This window comes from Halichoerus grypus, chromosome 1 (genome assembly GCF_964656455.1).
Source record: "Halichoerus grypus chromosome 1, mHalGry1.hap1.1, whole genome shotgun sequence".
In the NCBI taxonomy this organism is placed as follows: Eukaryota; Metazoa; Chordata; class Mammalia; order Carnivora; family Phocidae; genus Halichoerus; species Halichoerus grypus.
The window spans coordinates 85,263,978-85,289,288 of record NC_135712.1 but is presented as its reverse complement, the minus strand read 5'-3'; the positions used below and the strand labels follow the sequence as shown (position 1 = coordinate 85,289,288).

The following is a 25,311-nucleotide window of genomic DNA, read 5'->3' as shown; positions in this document are numbered from 1 at the left end:
CCAAAGCAGTCTTGAAAAAGAACAAAACCAGAGGTATCACAATTCCAGATTTCAAGTTATACTACAAAGCTGTAGTAATCAAAAGAGTATGGTACTGGCACAAAAACAGGCACCTAGATCAATGGAACAGAATTGAGAGCTCAAAAATAAACTCACGAAGGGCACCGGGGTGGCTCAGTCAGTTAAGCCTCCGACTCTTGGTTCGGCTTAGGTCCTGATCTCAGGGTCCTGCTCTGTGCTCAGTGGGGAGTCTGCTTGAGATTCTTTCTCCCGCCCTCTCCCTCCCACTCTGTTCCTCCCCGCCTCACGCACATGCTCTCTCTCGCAAATAAATATAAAAAACCGTAAAAAAAAAAAATAAATCCACAATCATGTGGTCAATTAATCTTCAACAAAGGAGGCAAGATTATGCAATGGGAAAAAGACAGTCTCTTCAACAAATGGTATTGGGAAAACTAGACAGCCACATACAAAAGAATAAAATTGAACCACTTTCTCACACCATACACAAAAATAAACTCAAAGTGGATTAAAGACCTAAATGTGAGACCTGAAACCATAAAAATCCTAGAAGACAGTACAGGCAGTAATTTCTCTGATACCAGCCACTGCAACATTTTTCTAGATAGGTCTCCTGAGACAAGAGAAACAAAAGCAAAAATAAACTACCGGGTCTTGATCTCAGGGTCGTGAGTAGAAGCCCCATGTTGGGCTCCACACTGGGTATGGTCTACTTTTTAAAAAATAAATTAAAAAAGTAAAGTATTGGGACAATTCAAATACAAAGCCCTTTGCAGAGCAAAGATATTTGCAAATGACATATCTGATAAAGCGTAAGTATCTAAAATAATAAAGAATTTATAGAACTCAACACCAAAAAACCCACAAATAACCAAATTAAAAAATGGACAGAAGACATGAACATTTCCCCAAAGAACACAGATGGCCAACAGACACATGAAAAGATGCTCAACATCACTCATCATCAGGGAAATGCAAATCAAAACCACAATGAGATATCATTTCATACATGTCAGAATGGCTAAAATAAAAACCACAAAAAATAAATATTGACAAGGATATGGAGAAAAAGAAACTCTTGTGTACTGTTGGTGGGAATGCAATCTGGTGCAGCCACTGTGGAAAACAGCATGGAGGTTCCTCAAAAAGTTAAAAATAGAATTACCATATGATCCAGTAACTTCACTACTGGGTATCTACCCGAAGAATACTAAAATAAATTCGAAAAGATATATGCATCCATATGTTTATTGCAGCATTATTTACAACAGGCAAAGTATGGAAGCAACCCAAGTATCCATCAATAAATGAATAAAGAAAATGTGGTATATATGTACAACAGAATATTACTCAGCCATAAAAAAAATGAAGTCTTGCCATTTGCAACAAGGATGGATCTAGAGGATATAATGCTAAGTGTGAAATGAGTCCAAGAAAGACAAATACCATATGATTTCACTCATATGTGGAATTTAAGAAACAAAACAAAGTAAAAAAGAGACAAACAAAAAAACAGTCTTAACTCTAGAGAACAAACTGATGGTTACCAGAAGGGAGGTGGGGGGTAGTGAAACAGGTGAAGGAGATTAAGAGTACACTTAGGGTGATGAGCACTAAGTAATGTACAGAATTGTTCAATCACTATACTGTACACGTGAAACTAATATAACACTCTGTTAATTATACTGAAATTAAAAAAAAATGATGCACCCAATAAGGAGATGATCTCCAACAGTTGGGCCTTGAGAACATAACAACTTTAGATGGGAATTGCCAAAGAATTTTCCCTCTTAACCTTCCTTGTTACTCAAATGTGGCCTGCCGAGGTTCCCAACTGTTAGGCACTTTCCCTCCAAGGTAGGACATGACAACCAGGAAAGGTCCTTCCTGGCACTGAAGGACAATTCCACTAAATATAGAAAAACTGAGACTTGATTAGCACCGCTTTCAAGGAAAGATCTTGATCAAAAGAGGGAAACGTGAGAATTAATAAAAGGAAAACCTAACTAAAGTGGATTGGAGATGATGGAAGGGGATGCTGAAAGGGGGAGCCATAACACTCCATGTCAAGTATAGGAAAAAATGTCAATTACAGATCCCTAACAGAAGAATCCTCAACAGGAAAGAATCAATTACAGGCTCCAACAGGGAAAGACATACATTGCCATCTCCTATAAGAAATTACTTCTGCAGCTCAGCCAATGAGAAACCATCATCACCCTGAACTCTTGCTTTTCTCCAGTGGACTTTCATTCAAAACAACCCCGCTCAACTTTCTCCTCCTTCTCCATAAAATAGTATTCCTTTGTTGGACTTGTCTATGGTTTTGCCATAGCTTGCTTGTCCTCAACTTCAATTCTGCTATTCCTGAATAAACCCATTTTTGCTGGTAAGATAACTTTTATTTTTAAGGGTAATAGCAAAATGGGTGAGGAGGGTGAAAAAGTACAAATTTCCAGTTATGAGTAAGTCATGAGGATGTAATGTACAGCATGGTGACTACAGTTGATAATACTGTACTTCATATTTGAAATTAGCTAGGAAAACAGATCTTGGAAGTTCTCATCACAAGGAAAAAAAATTTTCCAACTATGTACAGTGACATATTTGAACTGGACTTATTAAGGTGATCATTTTACAATGCATACAAATATCAAATCACTATGTTGTACCCCCGAAACTAACATAATGTTATGTCAATTACTCCTCAATGAAAATAAAGACAAATAAGTAAATAAATAAGTAATCCATTAAAAATGCAACCCTGTCTTAAATTCTCTCAACCCTCTCTAATTCAGGAAAATCTGCCAGAAATATCTAGCTAAATTCACTCTCCAACATACTTCCCCAGAGTAAATAAGCTAAAGATTACAGACCATGCATAAGGTAATAAAAAGGAGGAAGGCCTAAATATAACAAACTCTTCCCATTTCATTAGTTTACTAAAATTGTTAGTATAAAGATGCTAGTATGCCTAGTAGCAGTAACAGTAAAATTTCTAAATCCCCAAATACTTGAGAACACTAATTTGTCTTCATGTAATTTAACCTGTCATATTTATAAAATCTATAATGATTTTATATATCATCCATAGTATTATAAGACAAAACATGTTACTCAATTTCTTACATCAAATAGATATAATGTTTATACCTCATTGTTATACTTTAACTGCTTCAAACACCTACACATATATATTTCCTAAGATTTTACTTTTAAGTAATCTCTATACCCAATGTGGGGCTTGAATTTACAACCCCAAGATCAAGAGTCACATGCTCTACTGACTCCAGTCCAGCACCCCTCGAACACTTACATATTAATGTACTCAGTATACTTACCAAAGTTTATGTAAATCTTCATTACTTTTATTCCTTAATTGCTGACAGGTCCATGAAGCTCCTATTAAAATTATGAAATCCACAACATGAAATAATATTCTAGCTATGGGCCTGTGGCAAATTACTTAACTTCTCTAAACCTATTTGCTTATCTATAAAATATAATAGTTTTATCATATTGTAGTGTAACACATAATTAGTATTAAACTGGCATTAAATTAGGTAACATATGAAAATATTAGTAATGTGACTGGCAATAGCATTCAAAAAATGTTATATTAATATAGAATGTATTTGCAAAATTTAATGACAAAATACTTTATATCATCATAAATTTTCAATTACTTCTAAAAAATGAAATCTAAAACCTTAAACCTCCCTTCAATTAACATTTTTTTCTTTTTTAAGCATTTTATTTATTTGTTTAGAGAGAGAGCACGAGTGTGCACACAAGTGCGGGGATGGGCAGAGGGAGAGAGAATCTCAAGCCACTCCAGGCTGAACAGCACGGAGCCTGGACACGGCTCAATCTCTTGACCCTGAGATCATGACCTGAGCCAAAATTGGGAGTTGGATGCTCAACCAACTGAGCCACCCAGGTGCCCCTCAGTTAATAAATTCAACCTACTCCTCTTCTAAACCTTTTGCCAACCTGCCAATTAACAATTAACTCTACTTACATTATCCTTTTAATTTTCTTTGACATTCCCAAAGAAAATCAAAACGAAACACCTAAATGATTTCCAAGGTGCATAAATAATCCCAAAACAATAGAGGGTTCAATAAATATATTTAATATTGACCAACCCAAATATCTTACCAGATTTCACTTTTTCTTCCCCCCAATTCTTTGGGTCATCAAAAAATTCTTCCAGTCCTTTCGTTGACAATGTGGTATGAAGTAATCTACACTGGTGAAAAGATGTGACATTTGGTATGTTCTTAGGCAAAAGACTAAGAGAAAACCTGCAACTGAACATATATAAACAAGTGATTAAAGTTTTACAACATTTGGATTTCATAAGCAATAATCGGAATCATTTCCTCATCTACAATGTTAAAAAAATTACTCAGGGTTTCTGCACAAGAAACAAACATAAAATGCTTTAGAAATTAGTTTTAATATTGCATTATAGATGTTGCTACCCTTTAATTTCAGAGGTTAATATATTCACATGATTTTGGAGGTAATATATTGATATAATTATATTTTTATTTTTTATTTTTTAAGTACGCTCCAACATGGGGCTTAAACTCACAACCCCAAGATCAAGAATCCCATGCTCTAAAAGACTGAGCCAGCCAGCCACCCCACTGATATTAATTATATTTCAAAGTAACATTTTTAGGTCTTTCATACACTGCTAGTGGTTCTATGAGCAGATAAAAACATTCTGAAGGTTAATTTTGCAAACATGTATCATAAGCCTCCATGCTTCCCCCTTCAACCCAATAATTCCTCATCTAGAAATTTCAACTAAAAATATTATAGATGGAAACTGATAAGTAAAAATGTCTATTAAAGCATTATATGTGATATCCAAAAGTTGATAATAATGTAAATATGCAACCAGGAAATGGTTAAAAACATATTTGTGCATTTTTAAAAAAGATTTTATTTATTTGAGAGAGAGCATGCGCACGCGCATATGCACTCGCACAGGGGGAGGGGCAGAGGGAGAGGGAGAATCCCAAGGCGACTCCATAGTGAGTGTGGACCCTGCGGGGGGGGGGGGGGGGGGGGCGGGGCGGCTCAATCCCACAACCCTAAGATCATGACCTGAGCAGAAATCAAGAGTTGGACACTCAACAGACTGAGCCACCAAGCACCCCAATTACTGTGCATTCGTATGATAATTTCCCCAATTATGCATTTGTATGATAATTTGTATGATAAAAAGAGAGAGGGAGAGCACAAGCAAGGGGAACGGCAGGCAGAGGGAGAAGCAGGCTCCCTGCTGAGCAAGGAGCCGGACATGGGACCCGATCCCAGGACCCTGTGATCATGACCTGAGCCGAAGGCAGACACTTAACTGACTGAACCACCCAGGCGTCCCTAAAAATCATGTTTTTAAAGAATATTTAATAACTTGGTGAAATCATTGAAAACATAATAGCAAAGTACATCACAAGTGTTGTATTCCTACCTAAAAAATTTAACCTGAGGGCGCCTGGGTGGCTCAGTTGGTTAAGCGACTGCCTTCGGCTCAGGTCATGATCCTGGAGTCCCGGGATCGAGTCCCACATCGGGCTCCCTGCTCGGCAGGGAGTCTGCTTCTCCCTCTGACCCTCCTCCCTCTCATGCTCTCTGTCTCTCATTCTCTCTCTCGCAAATAAATAAAATCTTAACAAAAAAAAATTTAACCTGAATCTAACCACAAGAATGCAATCAGACAAATCCAAATGGAGGGATAATCTAAAAAGGCTGATTTTATAAAAAAATGTTCTGGATTAAAGATAATGAAGGAGACATAACTAATGCAACAAATGATCACTGACTGGACCCTGGATAAAAAATTATGAAAGAAAAAAAAAGAAATTAGCAAGATAATTGAAGACATTTGAATTTGGACTGTATGCTAGATAAAAGAACAGTAACTGTAGTATGTTGATATTACATTCTCCAGCGTGATCATTGTAGTACTGTAGTTAAGACAGTGTTCTTGTTCTTATGAGATATATGCTGAAGTGTCATGATGTTTGCAATTCTGACATGCCTCAATTAGCTCAGAAAAAAAATATAAAGGCATGGATATAAAGAGATATAGAAAATGTGACAAGGGGCACCTGGGTGGCTCAGTTGGTTAAGCCGCTGCCTTTGGCTCAGGTCATAGTTCCGGGGTCCTGGGATCGAGCCCCGCATCGGGCTCCCTGCTTGGTGGGAATCCTGCTTCTCCCTCTCCCACTCCCCCTGCTTGTGTTCCCTCTCTTGCTGTGTCTCTGTCAAACAAATAAATAAAATCTTAAAAAAAAAAAAGAAAATGTGACAAAATTGCTAAGAATTGCTTAATAAAGATGAAGAGTATATGGTTATTCTTTGTACTGCTCTTACAATTTTTCTGTTGGTTTGAAATTTTTAAAAATAAAAAGTTGGGGAAACAAGGATAAAGCACAAAACTGCATATATGTAAATATGATTCTGACTTTATTTCAAAATTACATGTATGTGTATATATGCAAAATTAAAGAGTGGAAGGAGATCTTTATGTATCAGTGGCAAAAATTATAGCCTATTATTACTTTTTTCAAAACACTTTGCCTTATTTTCCAAAGTGTCTGCAAATGAACAGATATTCATTTAGTAATAAAAATCTAAAATTTACTTTGAAGAAAAAAGGATGAGGAAGAGACAGCTGATCCAAGTTTGTCACCTTTATCAAGTTACAACCTTTGAGCCTCTACAAAATGAAAAAAATATTCTTATCTCTAAGGTAAGTGTAAGTTATAATACTGTAGCACGTAACAGATGCTCAACAATTGTCTGTGCTGGATTCAAGGGCACATACATTACTTCCTTTCAAGCCAGGCGATGGGCTCCATTGCCAGAGGAGTGTGGAGCCTACTTTAAAAAAAAAAAAAAAATATATATATATATATATATATAAATAATTTTTTTTTTTTTTTTTTTTTTAATTTGAGACAGAGAGAGAGAGAGAGAGAGAGAACACAAGAGGGGGTAGGGTGAGAGGGAGAAGCAGACTCCCTGCCGAGCAGGGAGCCCGATGCGGGACTCAATCCTAGGACTCCGGGATCACGACCTGAGCCGAAGGCAGTCGCTTAACCAACTGAGCCACCCAGGCACCCTATATATAAATAATTTTAAAAAATCTGACATACCCAACTATGTATAAAATTCAACTCACTACACACAAAAGCCGAAGAAGTGAGGAAACCATACACCATAAACTCTAGTCGGTCTGTCCAGAAAACAAACTTTTTCCAGAAATAATGAACACCATATATAGAACGTTCCTTTCTCACACCGCCAGGGCTACTTTCCGTTCATTTGACTACTTTTCATTTATTCACTGAACATTACCAAACAATCTCTGTGATAGATTCTGGAAGTACAAAGGCCCCTTCTTTTTTATCCATCCAAACCTGACTCCGTTCCATAACAAAAAACTCTCCAGTGCAACTCACCCAGCCAAACAGGATGCTTCTGTACCTCTAGGTTTAATTCAACAAATACTGGGTATGCACAGACCCCATGGACTGCCTGGTCCACAGTAGGAGACAACAAAACTTTTGAGGAAAGAACCGAAATGTCGGAGATGGGCGACTTTTCTAAGGTCATGCCCTCCTCACCCAAGCGCGTTTGGTCTCAGCCATCCGCACGGCCTCTCAGGGTTTTCAGCATCTCGGCAGCCAAACAAGATCTAAAGTCGGAGAGGAGAACAAACCTACTCCTCGCATCACTTACCCTGTGCTAGCTAGGGCCTGAGGACTTAAAAGTGACCTGGAAACCTTCAGGCCGGTTAAGACTTTTCTGCAAAGAACGCCGAAACTGGCCGCAGCCATATTTCCACAGAAGTAAGCACAGCCCTCTTTTCCTCCAATAACGTCACTTCCGCCGACCGGATGGAGAAAACAGAAATAGGCTTTGCCCTCACTCAACATGGCCACTTTCCGCCTTCGCCCTGGTTCGTAAATTGGCTCTTTCGGCTCCCGTTACTCTCCTCAGTTTTCAATTGCCCGTAGTAGCCATGGCGGCCATGAGCTTATTGCGGCGGGCTTCGGTCACTGCAGTGGCCGCGCTCTCCGGCCACCGGCTTGGTATTCGGCTTGGATTCGGGGGCTTCCTCACCCGTGGCTTTCCGAAGACTGTCGGTGGGTGCTAGATTTGGGAGAAAGCGCGCTCGGGGGATGTGGGGTGAGAGATGGAGAACTCTTCCCGGGTGACCTTGGTGAGATCTGGGAGAAATTGCGGGCCTGGGGCTTGAGAGGAGAGACGGAGCGTGGTCTTTGTGAGGAGACAAGGGTTTTCCTGAAGTAATCAGATCGTTCGCTTTTAAATTGTTAAATAGCATTTGTGAACACTTTGCCTCTCAGCCATTCCAGTTGGTGCTGGTTTGCGGATGAAGTTGAGGTTAAGAAGGCATAGAGCTGAGACCTATGTTTCTCAGGCACCAGATTCTTTGTACGTTCCCCCGCACTAGGTACTAGTCCCACAATATTGGAAGTCATGTTGTCCAGGAGCCCACCGATGCTAAGTAATAGGTAGGCAGGTGGAGAGGCTCAGGGCTAACTCATTAGGTAGGTACAGTGCCTACACGATACTTTTAGGGTCCATGAAAATGTTTTAATTTAAATTCATTTTAAAACCAGAAGAAAAAAAAAACACCTACGTTTTTAGGGTTAATGTTAATGATATGTGGTAAGGAATCCAGCCTGGATTGTACTCGTTTTATATCAGCGCGGTCATAAAATAATAATTTTAATATCTTCTTAGAGAGGAAGGGGCCCATGAAGGAAAAGTCACTAGGTCCAGGAAAGTCATGGAAAGGCTAGTTGGAGCTTCTTGGAGACTGTGTATTGACTTATAGGAGAATGAATAATAGTAATAGCAAAGCCTCAGATGCCTTGTATTCAATCTAATTCTTTCAAAGACTGCAAAGTAAGTACAATGTTAGTATCCCCATTTTACTAATGAAGGAACTGTGACTTAGTTATGACAAAAATCATGCAGTGCTGCATCAAATTTAATAATGATAACAGTAGCTAACATTTATTGAACACCTGTGTGCCATGTACCATCCTAAGATTTTAAAGGTATTAATTCATTTAATGCTCTTGGTAAAAAATATACCATAAGCTATCTGCCCTATGCAATAGAAGCAGGTAGAGAGGAAGTGAAGCCAAAAAGTTCTCCACCCTGAAAATACCTTTCTCTGTTTACTCCTTTATTCTTCTTCCAATTTAATTTGAGTTATGTCACTTCACATGATGAGGCATTATACAGAGACTTGTTTCAAAAATGTTGGAAAGAACCAGTGGTATTCAAATTTCCAGCAGGAATTTGAACCTGTTAAAAAACTACATGTGCAAACATTCTTTGATAAACTCTGTTTGTAAGCCATTTTTGATTACAAATATCCTCTTCAAATATTTGCTGGGGATAGTATTTAATCATGCTTTGTTGGAGATAAACTAAGGTAAAATCTCACTCCCAGATCCTCTTTATACATTATACCCCATTCTTGGAGTTCTGGAAGGATCTATACAGATAATCTACACCCTTTCCACTGGGAGCAGGAAAGGATCTAATAGCTACGCTAGAGTTACTGTGTTTCAGCCCTATACCTGCTTTCAAAGGTATTTTGCAGGTGGTCTCATCTATCACAGTTGAATGAAAGGTTTTAATCTGTTGTATTATTGCTTATGTCTGCCCCTATGAGATTGACTGTAAGATCCAGCAGTGTAGAGAACCTTGCCTTGTTTTGTTTTTCCTGGAGCTAGACTGCCTACTTTCAAATCCTGGCTCCAGAGTCTAGTAGCTATGTGACCTTGGGTCATCATATCTTGGAAGCTAAGTGGAAGGCAATTACTTGGAACCTACGTGTCTTCATCTTTAAAAAAAGAGGATGTTTATTACAAGTATCTTTATATTCAGTTGACAGAGAAAATAAATCTAATCTCTTTCCTACTGACAAGAATTTATAACCCTGAAATATGTTTCTGCATAAGTTTGCATCTTTCTAGAATGTCATTTTGAAAGGTACTTATCTCTTACCATAAGAACTGCTTTAAAAAAAAAGAGGAGGATAATTTTAACCTACCTCATAAGGGGGTTGTGAAGAGTGAGTGGGAAAATCTACAGCACCTGGATTTAGAAGCATTAGCCTTCTACAGAGCCTTGTGACCACCCCTTTCTTAAACATTTGGTACTGTCACGTTACCTTCATTCACTGTCATTGAAAACCTTTCTCAGGAAGTAAGCACATACAAGTATTCTATTTAATTAAATTATTTATTGTCTTATATCAAAGGATTCCAGAAATGAACTTAAGTTCTTCCCTCAGCTGCAGGAGCTTTAACTTGAAGACTGATGTGTGCATATTATGGTTTAAAAAAACTGAGAAGAGTATTTAAATGATTATATAAACAAAGCAGTATGGAGTTAATTCAGACATAGAAGGTGGGACATTTTAATTAGATTCTGGTTAGTTTTAACAGGTGCAATTGGCAGAAAAATAGAGGCTGTATTTTCTGATGTATCTAATATGGGGCTCTTGCGGTAGGTAGGTGTTGAGAGAGAAGGCTTAAGAAAGGGAAGTTGGGATTAAATTGGGGGAGTGGAGGGACTGAATACAAAACCAAACTATCTTAACTCTTTTGTAGGCTGCAGAGAGTGAATGTTTTAGCTGAGAGCAACATCAGTAGTGTTTTGGGAAGATGCTTCTAAATATTGGTTGGCTTCTAAGGAGGTGTTGATTACTTAAGCCAGTGAGTGAGGTGAAGAGAGCATGGAAAGAAATAAAAAGTTTGAAGAATCAAGAGGCCTTGACAGCTGGTGAGCAAGGGGGAGGTGCAAGGAAGATGAGTGAGATTTTTACCCTGGGTAATTGAGTTGGTGGAGTCATTAACTGGGAGTAGTCTGAGAATGAGAGAAAGAAAGTGGCCGATTTTCGATTGTTGTCATGAAGACACAAAATCTACATTATCTTATTTGATTCTCACAAATATCACAGTTGTCAAAAACATAGCTTTCCTGAAGTTATTTGCATTTAAAAAATTGGTTATTGAAACTTGAGTTTCATATAGCTAAATGAATACCTAGTTGAGAAAGTCCAGGCTTTAGAGAATGGTAAAGATGCGTATTTTGGTGGAAGGAGAATCTGAGTTCCAGAAATCCTGGCAGTCACCTGGTTGTAAGCAGTGTTCACCCTAATATTTTTAGATTGTAAGCAGATGGCCTTACTACATCAACAACAAATCATGAAGCCTCAGAATATTGGAAAAGAGTTTAGTGCTATGAAGTATACTTTAGAACAGCTAATAGTAACAATAGTTATTTACCACATTTAATGACACTAATAATTGTTGTTTAACAGTAGGGTAATTATATGGAAAGAAAGCAAGCAGTTCGCTTTCCTAACTGCATTAATATTAACTAGAATGCAGCCAGACCAAGTATTCTTCCATAGTTTTTTGTTTGTTACATTTTCCATATCTATTAAGAGTGTTATTCATTATCAGTTGTCCCCAAAACCATGCAGAGCATAATCCATCTCGCTCTCTCTGTGGGGTATGTGTGTTTGTGTGTGTGTGTCTTTCTGTCTGCCTGCCTGCCTGTCTTCTGGATTGAAAAGGAAATTTGGGAGTACGCTGTCTCTTCTGAGTAGATTTACTTTCAGAAGGCGAGGAAGGATCCTGACTAACATTTAATTTACTTAAGAAATGTAAATTCAACAATATTTATGGGGCACCTACCATGTGACAGACACTAAAGGGTACTGGAGATACAGTACTGAATAATACAGTCCTTGACCTGATGGACTTTAACAAAATAATCAGGCTTAAAAAAAAAAATCAGGCTTAGTGTGTATTGTTCTAAAGGAACTAACCAAATGATGTTAAGGAGGGTAAGTGGGAGGCCAGCTTTCGATAAGGCAGAGAAGACTTTTCGAGGAGGTTACATTTGATCTTGGCCCTGAAGGATGAGGTGTGGAGGTGACTATTCAAAGAGCCTGGGGAAAAGCTTTTGGGCAAAGAGGAAAGTAAGTGCAAAAACATGAAGCCTGGAACCAGTTCTTGGAGTTGGAAGGGAATCATTGAGACTGATAAGGTCCAGTGGTATGCCCTTTTGTTCTAAGACAGGTCATAAGTTCAGATTCTTTGAGGAAAAGGACCTTAGAAATCCTCTAGGCCAACTCCCAGAGTATCCTTGTTATATCCCATTGTTGATACTTGAATAACTCCATAAAGGGGAACTGGAAATGCAATCCAATTTTATTTTGAACCAGTAAAATTGTTAGAAACTTCTTCCTTGTATTAAGCTGAAAATTACTCTTTCACACATTGATCCTGGTTCTTCCTTTCAGGTCAATACAGAATAGTGTAAGCCCTTTGTCATGGGATAGCCCTTCAGCTATTTAAAGGCACTTACTGGTTTCTACCCAGACTTCTTTTTTGTAGGCCAATCGGTTTCAGTTCTTTAAGGCTCACTGTATCAGTTTCCAGGTTGTTTGCCATCCTGGTTGCTTAAATTGGGGTGTGCTCCAGATTGTTTCTCTAAAATGGTGTACTCTGGGATGGACACACTTCTGCAGGTGTGGTTAGGAGTTGGGGGTGGGTGCTCCTGTTTTGACCCTATGCTTCTACTACATAAGATTAGGATTGAACTGTCTTTGGCCTTCTTAGTAACCACATCACACCAATGACTCTTCTTAAATCTGTGAGCAACTTTTGGGGGATGCGGTCAGGACTTTCCACTTACTATATTTAATCCTTTTAGAATCAGCCTTTTGTAAATGTGTATGAAGACTTTTGGGATCCCACTTCATCATCAGTGCAGTAACCACTCTTGTAGTAGTAGCTTTGTGTCATCAGGCATATTTTCACCTCATCCAGGCCATGTATAGAAGTCTTGACCTCTCAGGGCTATGGAGAGAGCCTTTTGGCAGGTTATTGAATTAAGTAACCAGCACCTTTTGGATGTAATCAATCAATCAATTACCCATTACAAATTCACCTAACTTGCTATTTCTCTCAGCTTATAATCCACCTTCTTTATACTCCCCCACCCTCACCGTCCTGTGTAAATAGGAACTTCTGGGCCTGTTTTTTTTCTGACATCACATCCTGTTTCTTCTCTTTGTTGTCCTTATAGATGTCTAATTATGTTTATTTGTTTCTCCCAGCGGAATATATATCCGTTTTAGACTGTAGGCCTAGCACAGGACCTGCACTTAGATATTTATTGAATTATTGAGTGGTTTATACTGTTATCCAGCCCTTTTTTTCCCACCTAGTCCACAAAGAATTCCATTGTATCTTTCAAATTATTTTCTTTTTTTTCTTTTTTTAAAGATTTAATTTATTTATTTATTTGACAGAGAGAGAGATAGTGAGAGCAGGAACACAAGCAGGGGGAGTGGGAGAGGGAGAAGCAGGCTTTTTGTCGAGCAGGGAGCCCGCTGTGGGACTCGATCCCAGGACCCTGGGATCATGACCTGAGCCAAAGGCAGACGCTTAACGACTGAGCCACCCAGGCGCCCTCAAATTATTTTCTGAAATACATGATTACTTTGTCACATTCTCTTGTCATTGTAGAAGCCTTAACGGTATGAATTGTACCCAGTGAATTCATGCCAGCTTCTAATTCTCTTATGAATTAACCTCCTAAATTCATTGCAAGCTGCTGAAGGTGATGCCAAAATTAAGAATACAGTTCCTGCCTTCAAGACATTTATATTTCAGTGGGAGCAGTGAAAGCAAGTATGAATATCACAGTTCAAAGGTAGGAGAGATCTCATATGCTTGGGAAGAGGGTTGGTTTCTTGGAGGATAAAATGTCATCTGGGCCTAAAGAATAGATTTCAGGAGAGGGGAGGGCATTCCAGACATTTACGCTTGAACAAAGGATACAAATCTTTATGACGTCTATCATGACTGAAATTCCTTTAATGGGAATTAGTTTTTTCTCCCACAGTGACTCTCATGTGAAGGTTCCTTGAATACAGTTACACACAGCAGAAGCAGTAACTTCAGTTTCCCAGTAGCAGTGAGATCCTTCCCTGCTTCCGGCAGAAAGGGCTTACAGTGTTTGCAATGGTCCTTCCAGACATCCAAGAAAGGGAAATCGTGTGGAAATAAGATCAGGAGTGAAATTTTGCCTCAGTTTATCTCCAGTGAGAGTTGATTACATACCATCTGAGGGAGAATTTGAAGAGGACGGTATTCACAATCAGAAATGGCTTACAGAGTGATTTTATCGAGATACGTTAGAGTGTTTACTTTTGAACAAGTTCAAATTCCTGCTGGAGATATGTTGAATAAATGTCTTTCCGTCTATTTTGCTGTGAGCCCCTAATGTATGTTGCCCCATCATATGAAATGACACGATTTAAATTAAGTTTATTTATTTAATAGCTTTAGCAAATAGTTATTGTAGAGGTAAACAAAGACAAGTAGCCTGCCAAGAGTATCTGACCTCCCTGCCTGCTATGGAAACAATTTGAAACAATTATTTAGATATTTCTTTAACGTTGAATAAAAATGGAGAGAACTATAGTTTACAACAGTATACCAGTCTCTGTTTAAAGATATCTGCTCTGCCTTTAGTAGTCAAATACGTATTTTTATCTTAATTCATATTAAAAATTTATGCATGTACATTTTCTTATAACCTGATTTGATCTCAGAATATAACAGTATACCTTGAGCCTTGCATATAACAGGGTAATTTAATATTTCCAGCTCCTCTGCGACACAGTGGAGACCATGGGAAAAGACTGTTTATCATCAAACCATCTGGATTCTATGACAGACGTTTTTTGAGTTTAATGGTGAGTTAAAAATTTTTCTGAACTAAACTCTTTACATACAAATAGGAATGTGGGTTTTTTTTTTCTTTTGTCTATTTAGAGAACATCTTTCATTTTATAAAAGATGTTATTTTGTAAATTCATATTTATTTTCTCAATAGATATTGAGATTTTGTAGTAATGTCTGATTTGTTCCTGAATTTCTTTTTAAATTAATGAACCTTTACTTCATCATAAAAAGGATTCATGTGTATTGGAGGTAAAATTTGAGCCATTCCCTTATTTTTAAGATTGTGGGGTTTTGAAATATAATCTGTGTTCCCTGCACACACACACACATACACACCAAAATCTATAAATTATAGAACTTTGAAAATGGATTTGTTTGGGGATAGTTATTTTTTTTTTTTTTTTTTTTTTGAGTAAAGAGATACAAGTTTATTAAGTGAAGATACAGAAAAAGCTCTCAAGAGTGAGAGGGGTCCCGACAGGGTTGCCCTAAAATATTCTTTAAATTACCAAGGAACTCACTGGAAGACTTCTTTAAATAAGTAACTCCATTATTTTGGGTTATAATTTTTTATTTCTGTATTGTTCAGGAACATTGATTTCAGAGGATCAAGTGAGCTACTGGCTGTATATTTGTATTTCAAGGCTCTATAATGAAAAGTAGAGGCTTGGAAGATGGAAGATTGTGTGGATTCTCTACCATTCTTCCTACAGCTGTGACCATTTCAGCAATGGCTGCCCTCTAGACCTCTTGCTTGCCCTTTGTTCTTAATATCCCTCCTCTTGGTTGAGCTCCCACTTTACTTGTTATGACCAACTCAAACTCTACAGTGGTTGAAATCACTCAAATGTTTTTAACATTTTTATCTTAATACAAAAATTTCTCAACTTGTATTACATTGTGTTAACCAAAAAATGAAAAATCACTTGAATAGATATTGTATTATACTTGTACAATTAATCCTTACTTTTTTCTTTCATTTTTGGTACCAAATATAGGCATCTATAAAAGAGTAAAAGAAAACCTCAGAGATAATTTGGTATCACATCTTCAATTTGGCAAGTTTATTTTACAGGCAATGTAAGGAAATAAAAAATTGTAGACAGTTTGAGAGTGGGGAAAGAGAGTTAAGAAATGGTTATTTGAAAACTATTTTTTTTTTTAAGATTTTATTTATTTATCTGACAGAGAGAGACACAGCGAGAGAGGGAACATAAGCAGAGGGAGTGGGAGAGGGAGAAGCAGGCTTCCACCAGAGCAGGGAGCCCGATGTGGGGCTCCATCCTAGGACCCTGGGATCATGACCTGAGCTGAAGGCAGATGCTTAATGACTGAGCCACCCAGGCGCCCCTGAAAACTATTTTTTAATCTCAACAGAAATTCTACATTTTGTTGACTGGGATTCCAGTAGCAATTGGCATAACTCTGGTGAATATATTCATTGGTAAGTACCTCTCTGACTAAAACCTATGTCCATTAGTAACAAAGAAATTATGGATGTTATAAAGAAAAGTTATTTATTTGTTTTTTAATCCTTTTTTTTTAAAGATTTTATTTATTTATTTGACAGAGAGAGAGCACAAACAGGGGAAAGGGCAGACAGAGAGCTCGATGCGGGACTTGATCCCAGGATCCCAGGATCATAACCTGAGCTGAAGGCAGACGCTTCACCGACTGAGCCACACAGGCGCCCCAAGAAAAGTTATTTAAATAATAAACGTAGGCATGGGATTTTATTTTACAGTAACGACATCTTAATCTGCAATAGTATACAATGTTTTTTTTTTTAAACATTTTTTTTTTTGCTCCAACAGCCTTTAAGGTCATCAGCTCTGTAGAGGCCACAAAAGGCTTCAGAAAGCCTTGTTTTCCTCCTCCTTTTTACTTCTCCAAACCAGCTTTGACAAACCAGAATAAGGAAAATAGAAATAGAGGTGGAAGAGAGGCTGAGGGATGGAAGAATTTTTTTTTTATCCATCTTGGAACACATAAAATTATAATCTTCTAAAAAAGACTGAAACTGTGAAAGACAGCTAACATTAGATTTTCATGGGAAATTCTGTCCAAAGTACTTCTAACATCTTGAATCCTAAAATGTTTTGTCTAGTAGTGATAGGAAAAACCAGAAGGAATAATGTGTCTTTTATTATATTTTGTTATACTATATAAAAACAAAGTTTGAAACTCTTATATAATGCCTATAGGCAATGCCTTACACATTGAAGACATCTAAAAAATATCTAATGAATGAAATGATTTTCAACCACATTAAAGTAATTAAAATACAGTCGATCCTTGAACAATGTCAGGGTGTCAACCCCCTGCTCAGTCAAAAATCACATATAATTTTTGACTCCCCCCAAAACTTTACTAATAGCCTATTGTTGACCAGAAGCCTTATCAATAACTAACATGTACTTTGGCTAATTTTTGTATTATATACTGTATTCTTATATAAGTAAGCTAGAGGGGCTCTGGGTGGCTCAGTCGGTTAAGTGTCCAACTCTTGGTGTAGGCTCAGGCCATGATCTCGTGGTTGTAAGATCCAGCCCCGCATCAAGCTTGGCCACTCCCCAGCGGGGAGTCCGCTTCTCTCCTTCTTCCTCTTCCTTTGCCCCTCCCTACCTGCGCACATGCTCGATCTCTCAAATAAATAAAATTAAATGAAAAAATAAAGTAAGCTAGAGAAAAAATGTTAAGAAAATCTTAAGGAAGAGAAAATACATTTACAGTACTCTACGGTAAAAAACCCATGTGTAAGTAGACCCAGGCCATTCAAACCCATGTTGTTCAAGGGTCAACTGTGTTTGAATCTTCATTGGTACAAACAAAAGTTCCTTTAAAACCACAAGAAGTTGGTTTCTTACTTAAATGGGGAAGAATTAATATTATAAATTCTTGATACTAAAATTGGACACCACTATTTTCTCTTACTAGGTGAAGCTGAGTTAGCAGAGATTCCAGAAGGCTACATCCCAGAACACTGGGAATACTTCAAGGTTGGTATGCGTCATTGAAAGTTACTTTCTGTTAGGTGTCTTGTCAGTGCACTGATTAATGTCTTTATTTAGCAATTATGATACTGTTTTATATTCAGTTTTTGATATCAAGTAGATGACACTTTTGTGCTCACTCTTTACAAGCAACTTCTTTTGGTAATTTTCTGCATTTTATTACTTTGATCTTCACGGTTTTTTAAAGTGTGACTCTGTAGTGTGTTCTTATCCCAGCAGAGTAGCAGTCAGAATTTATCCTAAGTTCAGTCCCGGAGGATGTTACCCATGCTCATGCTAGCTGTTCTTTATTGAGCACCTACTCTATGGCAGGCACTGTGGTAGTATTTTGCAAATATTCTCTTACTCCATGTGAAATGTGCTGTTACTATTCCCAATTCAGACATGAAGAGACAGGCTTAAAAGAGGATAAGTGACCTGTCCAAGAATTAGAGCCAGTATTGGAGCCTAGGTAGGCTTGGCCCGACAGCCTGTGGCCTTGATTAGAGTGAATACTGTCATGTTCTATTATCTGAATGAACTGTATTTCAGAAAAGAATATCATTATCATACCTTAAGGCAGGCCATACAGGTAGTCTCTCTGTGCTGAGAGAAGGAGCTTCAGTTTTTGATCATCAAACCCTGGGTTTGGCTCCTAAATCTGCCACTTAAAGTACTCAGTGTAGTATAATGGCGAAGAGCACAGGTTTTGGAGTCAGACAGACCTGGTTTGAGTCCAGCTGCTGGCACTTAGTAACTGTATAACTTTGTGCAATTTGCTCATCTATAAAATGGGGACAAAAATAGTATCCACCTAATGGATTAAAATTAGTAGTTGGCATTTAGTAAGTATTATTGGTTTACCTGAGATGGCCATTTTAAAGAATAGGAAACTGGAAGAGCAAAGTACTGTTCAGAAAATAAACAAATTTTCTCTTGTAGCATCCTATATCAAGATGGATTGCCCGAACTTTCTTTGATAGCCCTGAAAAGAATTATGAAAAAACAATGGCTATCCTTCAGATTGAAGCTGAAAAGGCTGATTTACGGTAAAAAATAAATAAATAAATAAAGTGGGAAGGGGGGGCAAGGAAGAAAATCCTTTCTTACTATTGCAAGCCGTGAAAAAAAAATCTAATAAACTATATCAGCACTATAGAATGCTCCATGTAAAAGGATAAAGACAGGGAGGGAATAGCTTGTTTAGAGTGGAGTTTATAAGTTGGAGACTGAGAGACTACTAGTTGATAATATCTGTCAGAGTAAAAGGAATTCTTTTTAAAATATCCCACTCTTGAGTGCAAGGCAGCCCTCCCCTCCCTCTGCCCCTATTCCCAATTTCCTTTCCTCTTCTACCTAGTCTCATCCTTAAAGGTGACTACTACTTACTTAGTTCTTTTTTTTTTTTCTGTTCCTAAAAAAAAAATGCATTAAAAATATATTAACACTAATACTTACCATTTATATCGACGTGGAAGGAACTGGAGGGTATTATGCTGAGCGACATAAGTCAGTCAGAGAAAGACAGTTATCACACGGTTTCACTCATATGTGGAATATAACAGCGCAGAGGACCATAAGGGAAGGGAGGGAAAACTGGGAAGTCATCAGAGAGGGAGAAAAACTATGAGAGACACTTAATTGTAGGAAACAAACTGGGGGTTGCTGGAGGGGAGGTGGGTGGGAGAATGGAGTAATTGGATGATGGACGTTAAGGAGGGCACGTGATGCGATGAGCACTGGGTATTATACACAACTGATGAATTATTGAACACTACATCTGAAAGTAATGATGTACTATATGTTGGCTAACTGAATTTAAATAAAAAAATAAAATAAAAATATATTAATACAAATAGAATCCTCTTATAAGTACTGTTTTGCACCCTGTCTTCATTTCACTTAAATGTATCGTGGTGATCTTTCTATAATAGTATATACCCCATTCACTTTAATGGCTGCATCATATATTTCACTGGTCCCATGTTGTTGGTACTTAGGGTTTTTTTTTTTTTTAAACCAGTCCCATGTTGTTGGTACTTAGGTTCTTTCCAAGTTTTTTGATAATATACATAGTGCTATGGTGAATATCCTCATACATAGATTTCTGCATATTTAGTGTATCTGAAATATAAATTCCTAGCTGTGGCACTGATAAACCAAATGTTTTATGTTTTAAATTTTAGATAGATGTTGCCAAACTCTTTTCCAAAAAGTACCAGTTGTTTTTTCTGCCACCAATACATGATAATTTCTATTTTCCATGCCTTTCCCTGTAAATGGAATTTATCAAACCTAAACATTTTGCTGATAAGATAGTTGAAAAGTGTTATTATTTTAATTTTGTTTTTTTTGTAAGGTTGAGTATTTTTTCATATATCTGTTGGTTGTTTGTATTTGTTGTCCTGTAAATTGCCCATTTTTCTACTAATTTATACATTTAACTAAAATACCTCTTTTGGGTTTTGTGGCAATTATGTTTTCCCAACTTGTCATTTGTCTTTTGATAGTATAGAATTTTTTTGCAACTAAAGTGTTTTTATGTTTCAGATAACAAAAGTATAGTGGTAGCTAATATGTTTCTGAACACTTACTATGTATTAGTGTTTTAATTACTTATATATATTTACTCATTTGATTATTGTCAGGTTTGTCAGTCTTTTTCTTTAGCTTTTGGGATTTTGTGTCATGCATAGGCCTCTGATAGTGATTAAATAAGCAAATATGTAAGTCCAAATTATTTTTTTAAATGTTCACTCATTTTTCCTTTTGCTACTTTTAAATGTGATCCTGTCTGAGATTTATCTTAGTGTTTGTAGTGATGTTTACATACAGTCACATGTACCCATTAAGTTTGATAGGTTTTTGACAAAGGTAAATAGCTGTGTAACCACCACAGTCAAGATCATTTCGATCACCTACTGAGCCTCTTTGCGGTCCTTTCCAGTCATTCCCCATCCCCTCCTCCTGGCCCAAGTCCACCATTGATCTGCTTTCTGTTTATTCTCTTTTAAACTTTGTAGTTTATAAAAATTGTTATGATATTAAAAAATATTTAAATGATTAAAGGAATGTATGATGGGCCTGTTTCCTAGATTTGAAATTATACACATATATAGTTACCATATGGAATTGTTGTTAAATATTTAAGAGCGTGGAACAGCAATATGGCTCATACTTCGTAACATTGGACTTTTTTGAACTTCACACATATACCTTTGAGTTCCAATTAAAAGACAGATCCCAGAATTCCTTAGACATATAGAGATTTTAAACAATTTCCAAGCAAAACAAAGTAAAAACAAAAAACCCTGGCTTCTACCCCCAAAGAAAAGATGCCATTGTGAGGATGGAATGAGAGTACCTACATTTTTTAAAAAGTATATTTAGGTATTTGGAAAACTGAAGCATAAAAGAAAGATACAAAATAGAAAGGGGCTATCTTCCATAATGGTCTCTCCTTAGAGATAACTATTTATTATGGCCCTCCAGATTTTTTAATACTCTCTGCATGTGTACATATACATAGTCGCAGATGATTACTTTCTATTTTTTAATGAAATGGGAATATGCTGCACATACTCACGTTATACCTTGCATTTTTAATTTAACCATATGTGTATCATCTGTATTTACTATATACAGATTTTCCTCATTCTTTTTAACAGATGGCTAGTAGTCTCTTATAAGGGTGAAACATTATTTAACCAGTCCTTTTGATGAATATTTTAATATTTGCATTTTGGATAATTACATTCTAAAGAGTAGAAAAGAAAAAGGATAATATGAAGATATATAATCCTAAAAAAAAAAAAGGAAAGAAATACACTCAGATACACAATCACAAAGGTTTGTAGTTTCTCATAGGGGATAGGGTTAGTGAGCTGGTTAAGGTTAATAAAGTGAATTATTTAACTGTGATAAATTTCCAGTCATGAAAAATTTAATATGTAGTCTATAAAAATGGAAAGAAAAAGGTTTGATGGAGAAAAGACTATCTCATTTTTTATTTTTCAAGTTTTTATCTGAATTCTAGTTAGTTAACATATAGTGTAATATTGGTTTCATGAGTAGAATTTAGTGATTCATCACTTTACATATAACACCTAGTGCTCAACACAAGTGCCCTCCTTAATACCCATCACCCATTTAGCCCATCCCCCGCCCACCTCCCCTCCTGCAGCCCTCAGTTTGTTCTCTATAGTTAAGAGTCTCTTATATGGTTTGCTTTGGAGAGGGACTGTTTCAGGAATATGTGGTCTCAAGAGGTTTTCTAAAAGGCAAGAAGACAGGAACTGCATTACCATTATTCACGTGAAAGTGATCTGTCCAGATAAAGAGCAGGGACAAGAGGAGAGAATAGATTATCAATTCAAGTAGTGTTTTGGTGATTAAAAACAGGATTTGTTGCTAACCACCTAAGCAAAATAATGAAAGTCAAAAATAAGTCCCAGATTTTGCTAATAGGTGCATATCAGATGCATGCATACACATCAATCTATGGAGGTACATTAATACTTTACATAAAATACTTTATTTTATTTATTTATTTATTTTTAAGATTTTGTTTGTTTATTTGACAGAGAGAGAGAGAGCACAAGTAGGGGGAGCAGCAGAGGGAGAGGGAGAAGCAGGCTTCCCGATGAGCAGGGAGCCTGATGCGGGGCTCCATCCTAGGATCCTGAGATCATGACCCGAGCTGAAGGCAGATGCTTAATGACTGAGCCACCCAGGCGCCCCACATAAAATACTTTTGATAATACTTTACACAAAAGCAAAAGACTCTCTGGTGGTTATTCTTTATGGAGATAACTCATTAACTTTGCAATTGGAAATGCTGGACCCACAATACTGCTATCCTGTTTGTTACAGGGTACAGGAGCTGGAAGTGCGAAGGTTAATGCGTGCGAGAGGTGATGGTCCCTGGTATCAGTATCCGACTGTTGATAAGGCGCTGATTGATTATTCTCCAAAAGCAACTCCTGACAATTAATCTTTTATTTCTCTAAATACAAAGTATATTCTCTTTAGGGGAAAATTAATCAATAAATATATTCTGTATTTTTGGTCACATGATGAATAAAAGATCTTCCATTGTACTATTTCTCAACATTGGTTCAGATTAAGACTTCCATGTGGGATTTCTTTTTTTTTTTTTCAGCTTTATTGAGGCATAATTGACAAACTGTAAGATATTTAAAGTGTACATTGTGATGATTTGATATATGTTGTGAAAGGCAGAATAAGACTTTTGATTTGTGGATTTGGGCTTCCTCCTTTAAGAAGGTTTATCATATATTTAAAAAAAACTTGGGCAAATAGGAATTTATGAACTCCTAAGGGTGTGTCTTTGAAAGTTTAATGTTTCATTTGTCTGATAATTGGAAGTTAGAGAAGTCTAATTATATTAAATATCAGGAAATATAGTAGTTTACATACATGTCTAAATTATTCAGAGGTGATTCAGAATTTTAAATTACATAATTACTGAACTAAACATTAACATCTTAATAAACAGTTTTTCAGTGAACAAATCTGTTGAATATTTTCATGCTTTCTACCTTAAAACTTTTTTATTACTAAAGTAATTTTTATTGAACTATAGTAGACACACAATGTTACGTTGGTTTCAGATGTAGTATAGTATATTATGCTTTTTAAATGCATACACACTTGCACCCCTTTTCTTAGATTCAATCTCTTAAGATTCCTAGAGTCTTTTTTTTTTGGTAAACACTGGAAAAGTTGCACAATGTAAAATGATTACTGCAAAGATTATAAAATGTGAGTAACAGCTAAAATAATGGCTATCATTTATTAAGCATTTACTGTCTGGGGAACACTGTGCTAAATGATTGTATTTTTTTTTAAATGTTTTATTTATTTATTTATTCATGAGAGAGAGAGAGAGCGAGAGAGGCAGAGGCAGAGGGAGAAGCAGGCTCCCCACCTAGCAGGGAGCCTGATACAGGACTCGATCCCAGGACCCTGGGATCATGACCTGAGCCAAAGGCAGACGCTTAACCATCTGAGCCACCCAGGCGCCCTAAATGATTGTATTTTTTCACATTAATTTCAAAATCACCGTATGAGATACTATTACTATGTTTTGCAGGTAAGAAATTGAGGCTCAGAGATTTTAAATACATACTCAATACTTACAGAAATAAATATTTACACTTTAACTTCCAGAATGACCTTTAGCTTCAAAAATCCATTGTTTTCAGGAAATACCTTTCAGTATCCTTGTGCCCCAGAGAGGCACTTAGTGCCCTTTACAATCCGGCCAAGATCCTTTGGAGTAGTTGCATTTTCTTATTTTCCCAGAAGAGGGCTGCCTCACCCGACTACTTCCAGATTTCATTCTGAAGATTCCCTAATGAAGTCTAATTACCACCTCATAATTCTAACAAAGGATTTGAGGGAAGGGCATGCAGTCCCTAAGCCTCTGTTTACAAGAATCATTCAATTTTGTAGGAGAATGGAGGCAGATAGGTCTTGAGAATGGTAATTGTAAATTATGCTACATCTATGGACATTTATGTTAACATTTTTAAGAGTTTATAGGTTACTTTCTGGCATTATTAGGTTTTCCTTTATTTTCTCCTTTCTACTAATATAGATGTAAGAAAACATGACATAGAAATATCGAAAGTATAAGAAATACTATTAATGCCACCATCCATAAAGAAATTTCAGAAATTTCCTTCAGTCTTCCTTTTTTTTTTAAGATTTATTTATTCATTTGACAGAGAGAAACAGCGAGAGAGGGAACACAAGCAGGGGGAGTGGGAGAGGGAGACGCAGGCTTCCCGCTGAGCAGGGAGCCCGATGCGGGGCTTGATCCCAGCACGCTGGGATCATGACCTGAGCCGAAGGCAGATGCTTAACGACTGAGCCACCCAGGTGCCCCAGTCTTCCTTCTTTTAACATAGCTGGGATCATATGTATTTTTTTTAAGGTTTGAAAGTGTTTCTTGAAGGGAAATTTTAATAAAGCTAGTATATATATGTTTATATTGATTTTTATGTAATTTTTTTCTAATTTAAATATTTAAGCTTATTATATATTAGTGACACAGTAGACATATTTCCTCCCAAGAGTTTACTCTTTAGTATAAATGATAGATGTTAAAGTAGAAATTATATGCACTGGGTTTGACAGGAAGAATGGCATTGTAGCAATCTGTGGGACCCCAAACTAGCCTAAGGCAACATGGAATGTTTATAAGCTCAATTCATAGCATCTGGAACATAGTAGACACTGAGTAAAGATCTTTTGAGTGGATGATACATGGATTTAATATTGTTTGGGTTATCTTTATTTTTTTTTTTCTCTTCTGCAATTCTACAGAGCCCAGCATGGTGGGCTTGTTGGAATTGAGCAGACCTCAGACTAAATCCTGAGCTTGCTAATTACCAGGACAGTAATGATGACTATCATCTACTTGGTATCTG

The 25,311-nt window shown here is 36.9% G+C and overlaps 2 protein-coding genes across 2 annotated transcripts in view; one reads left to right on the top strand and one right to left on the bottom strand.

The window, feature by feature from the left end:
• Positions 1-7,922, bottom strand: part of MRPL47 (mitochondrial ribosomal protein L47) — a 31,007-nt gene extending 23,085 nt beyond the window's left edge. The window contains exons 1-3 of the mRNA XM_036115921.2: positions 7,786-7,922; positions 4,183-4,334; positions 3,363-3,423 (exon numbers count right to left, since the gene is read on the bottom strand). Coding sequence (XP_035971814.1) covers positions 3,363-3,423; positions 4,183-4,334; positions 7,786-7,883 — 311 coding nt within the window. The 5' untranslated portion in view covers positions 7,884-7,922. The remainder of the gene's footprint in view (positions 1-3,362; positions 3,424-4,182; positions 4,335-7,785) is intronic.
• Positions 7,923-7,968: 46 nt separating this feature from the next.
• On the top strand, positions 7,969-23,388 carry NDUFB5 (NADH:ubiquinone oxidoreductase subunit B5). The gene is made up of 6 exons (XM_036115932.2): positions 7,969-8,192; positions 14,784-14,872; positions 16,239-16,305; positions 17,799-17,860; positions 18,797-18,903; positions 22,727-23,388. The coding sequence occupies exons 1-6, from the start codon at positions 8,069-8,071 to the stop codon at positions 22,845-22,847; spliced, it is 570 nt and encodes a 189-aa protein (XP_035971825.2). The 5' UTR covers positions 7,969-8,068; the 3' UTR covers positions 22,848-23,388.
• Positions 23,389-25,311: the final 1,923 nt, after the last annotated feature.

Coding starts and splice junctions, on each gene's coding strand:
- NDUFB5 (XM_036115932.2), top strand. CDS start 8,069: ATGGCGGCCATGAGCTTATTGCGGCGGGCTTCGGTCACTGCAGTGGCC. Junction 8,193..14,783: donor TGGCTTTCCGAAGACTGTCG/GTGGGTGCTAGA, acceptor TAATATTTCCAG/CTCCTCTGCGACACAGTGGA. Junction 14,873..16,238: donor GACGTTTTTTGAGTTTAATG/GTGAGTTAAAAA, acceptor TAATCTCAACAG/AAATTCTACATTTTGTTGAC.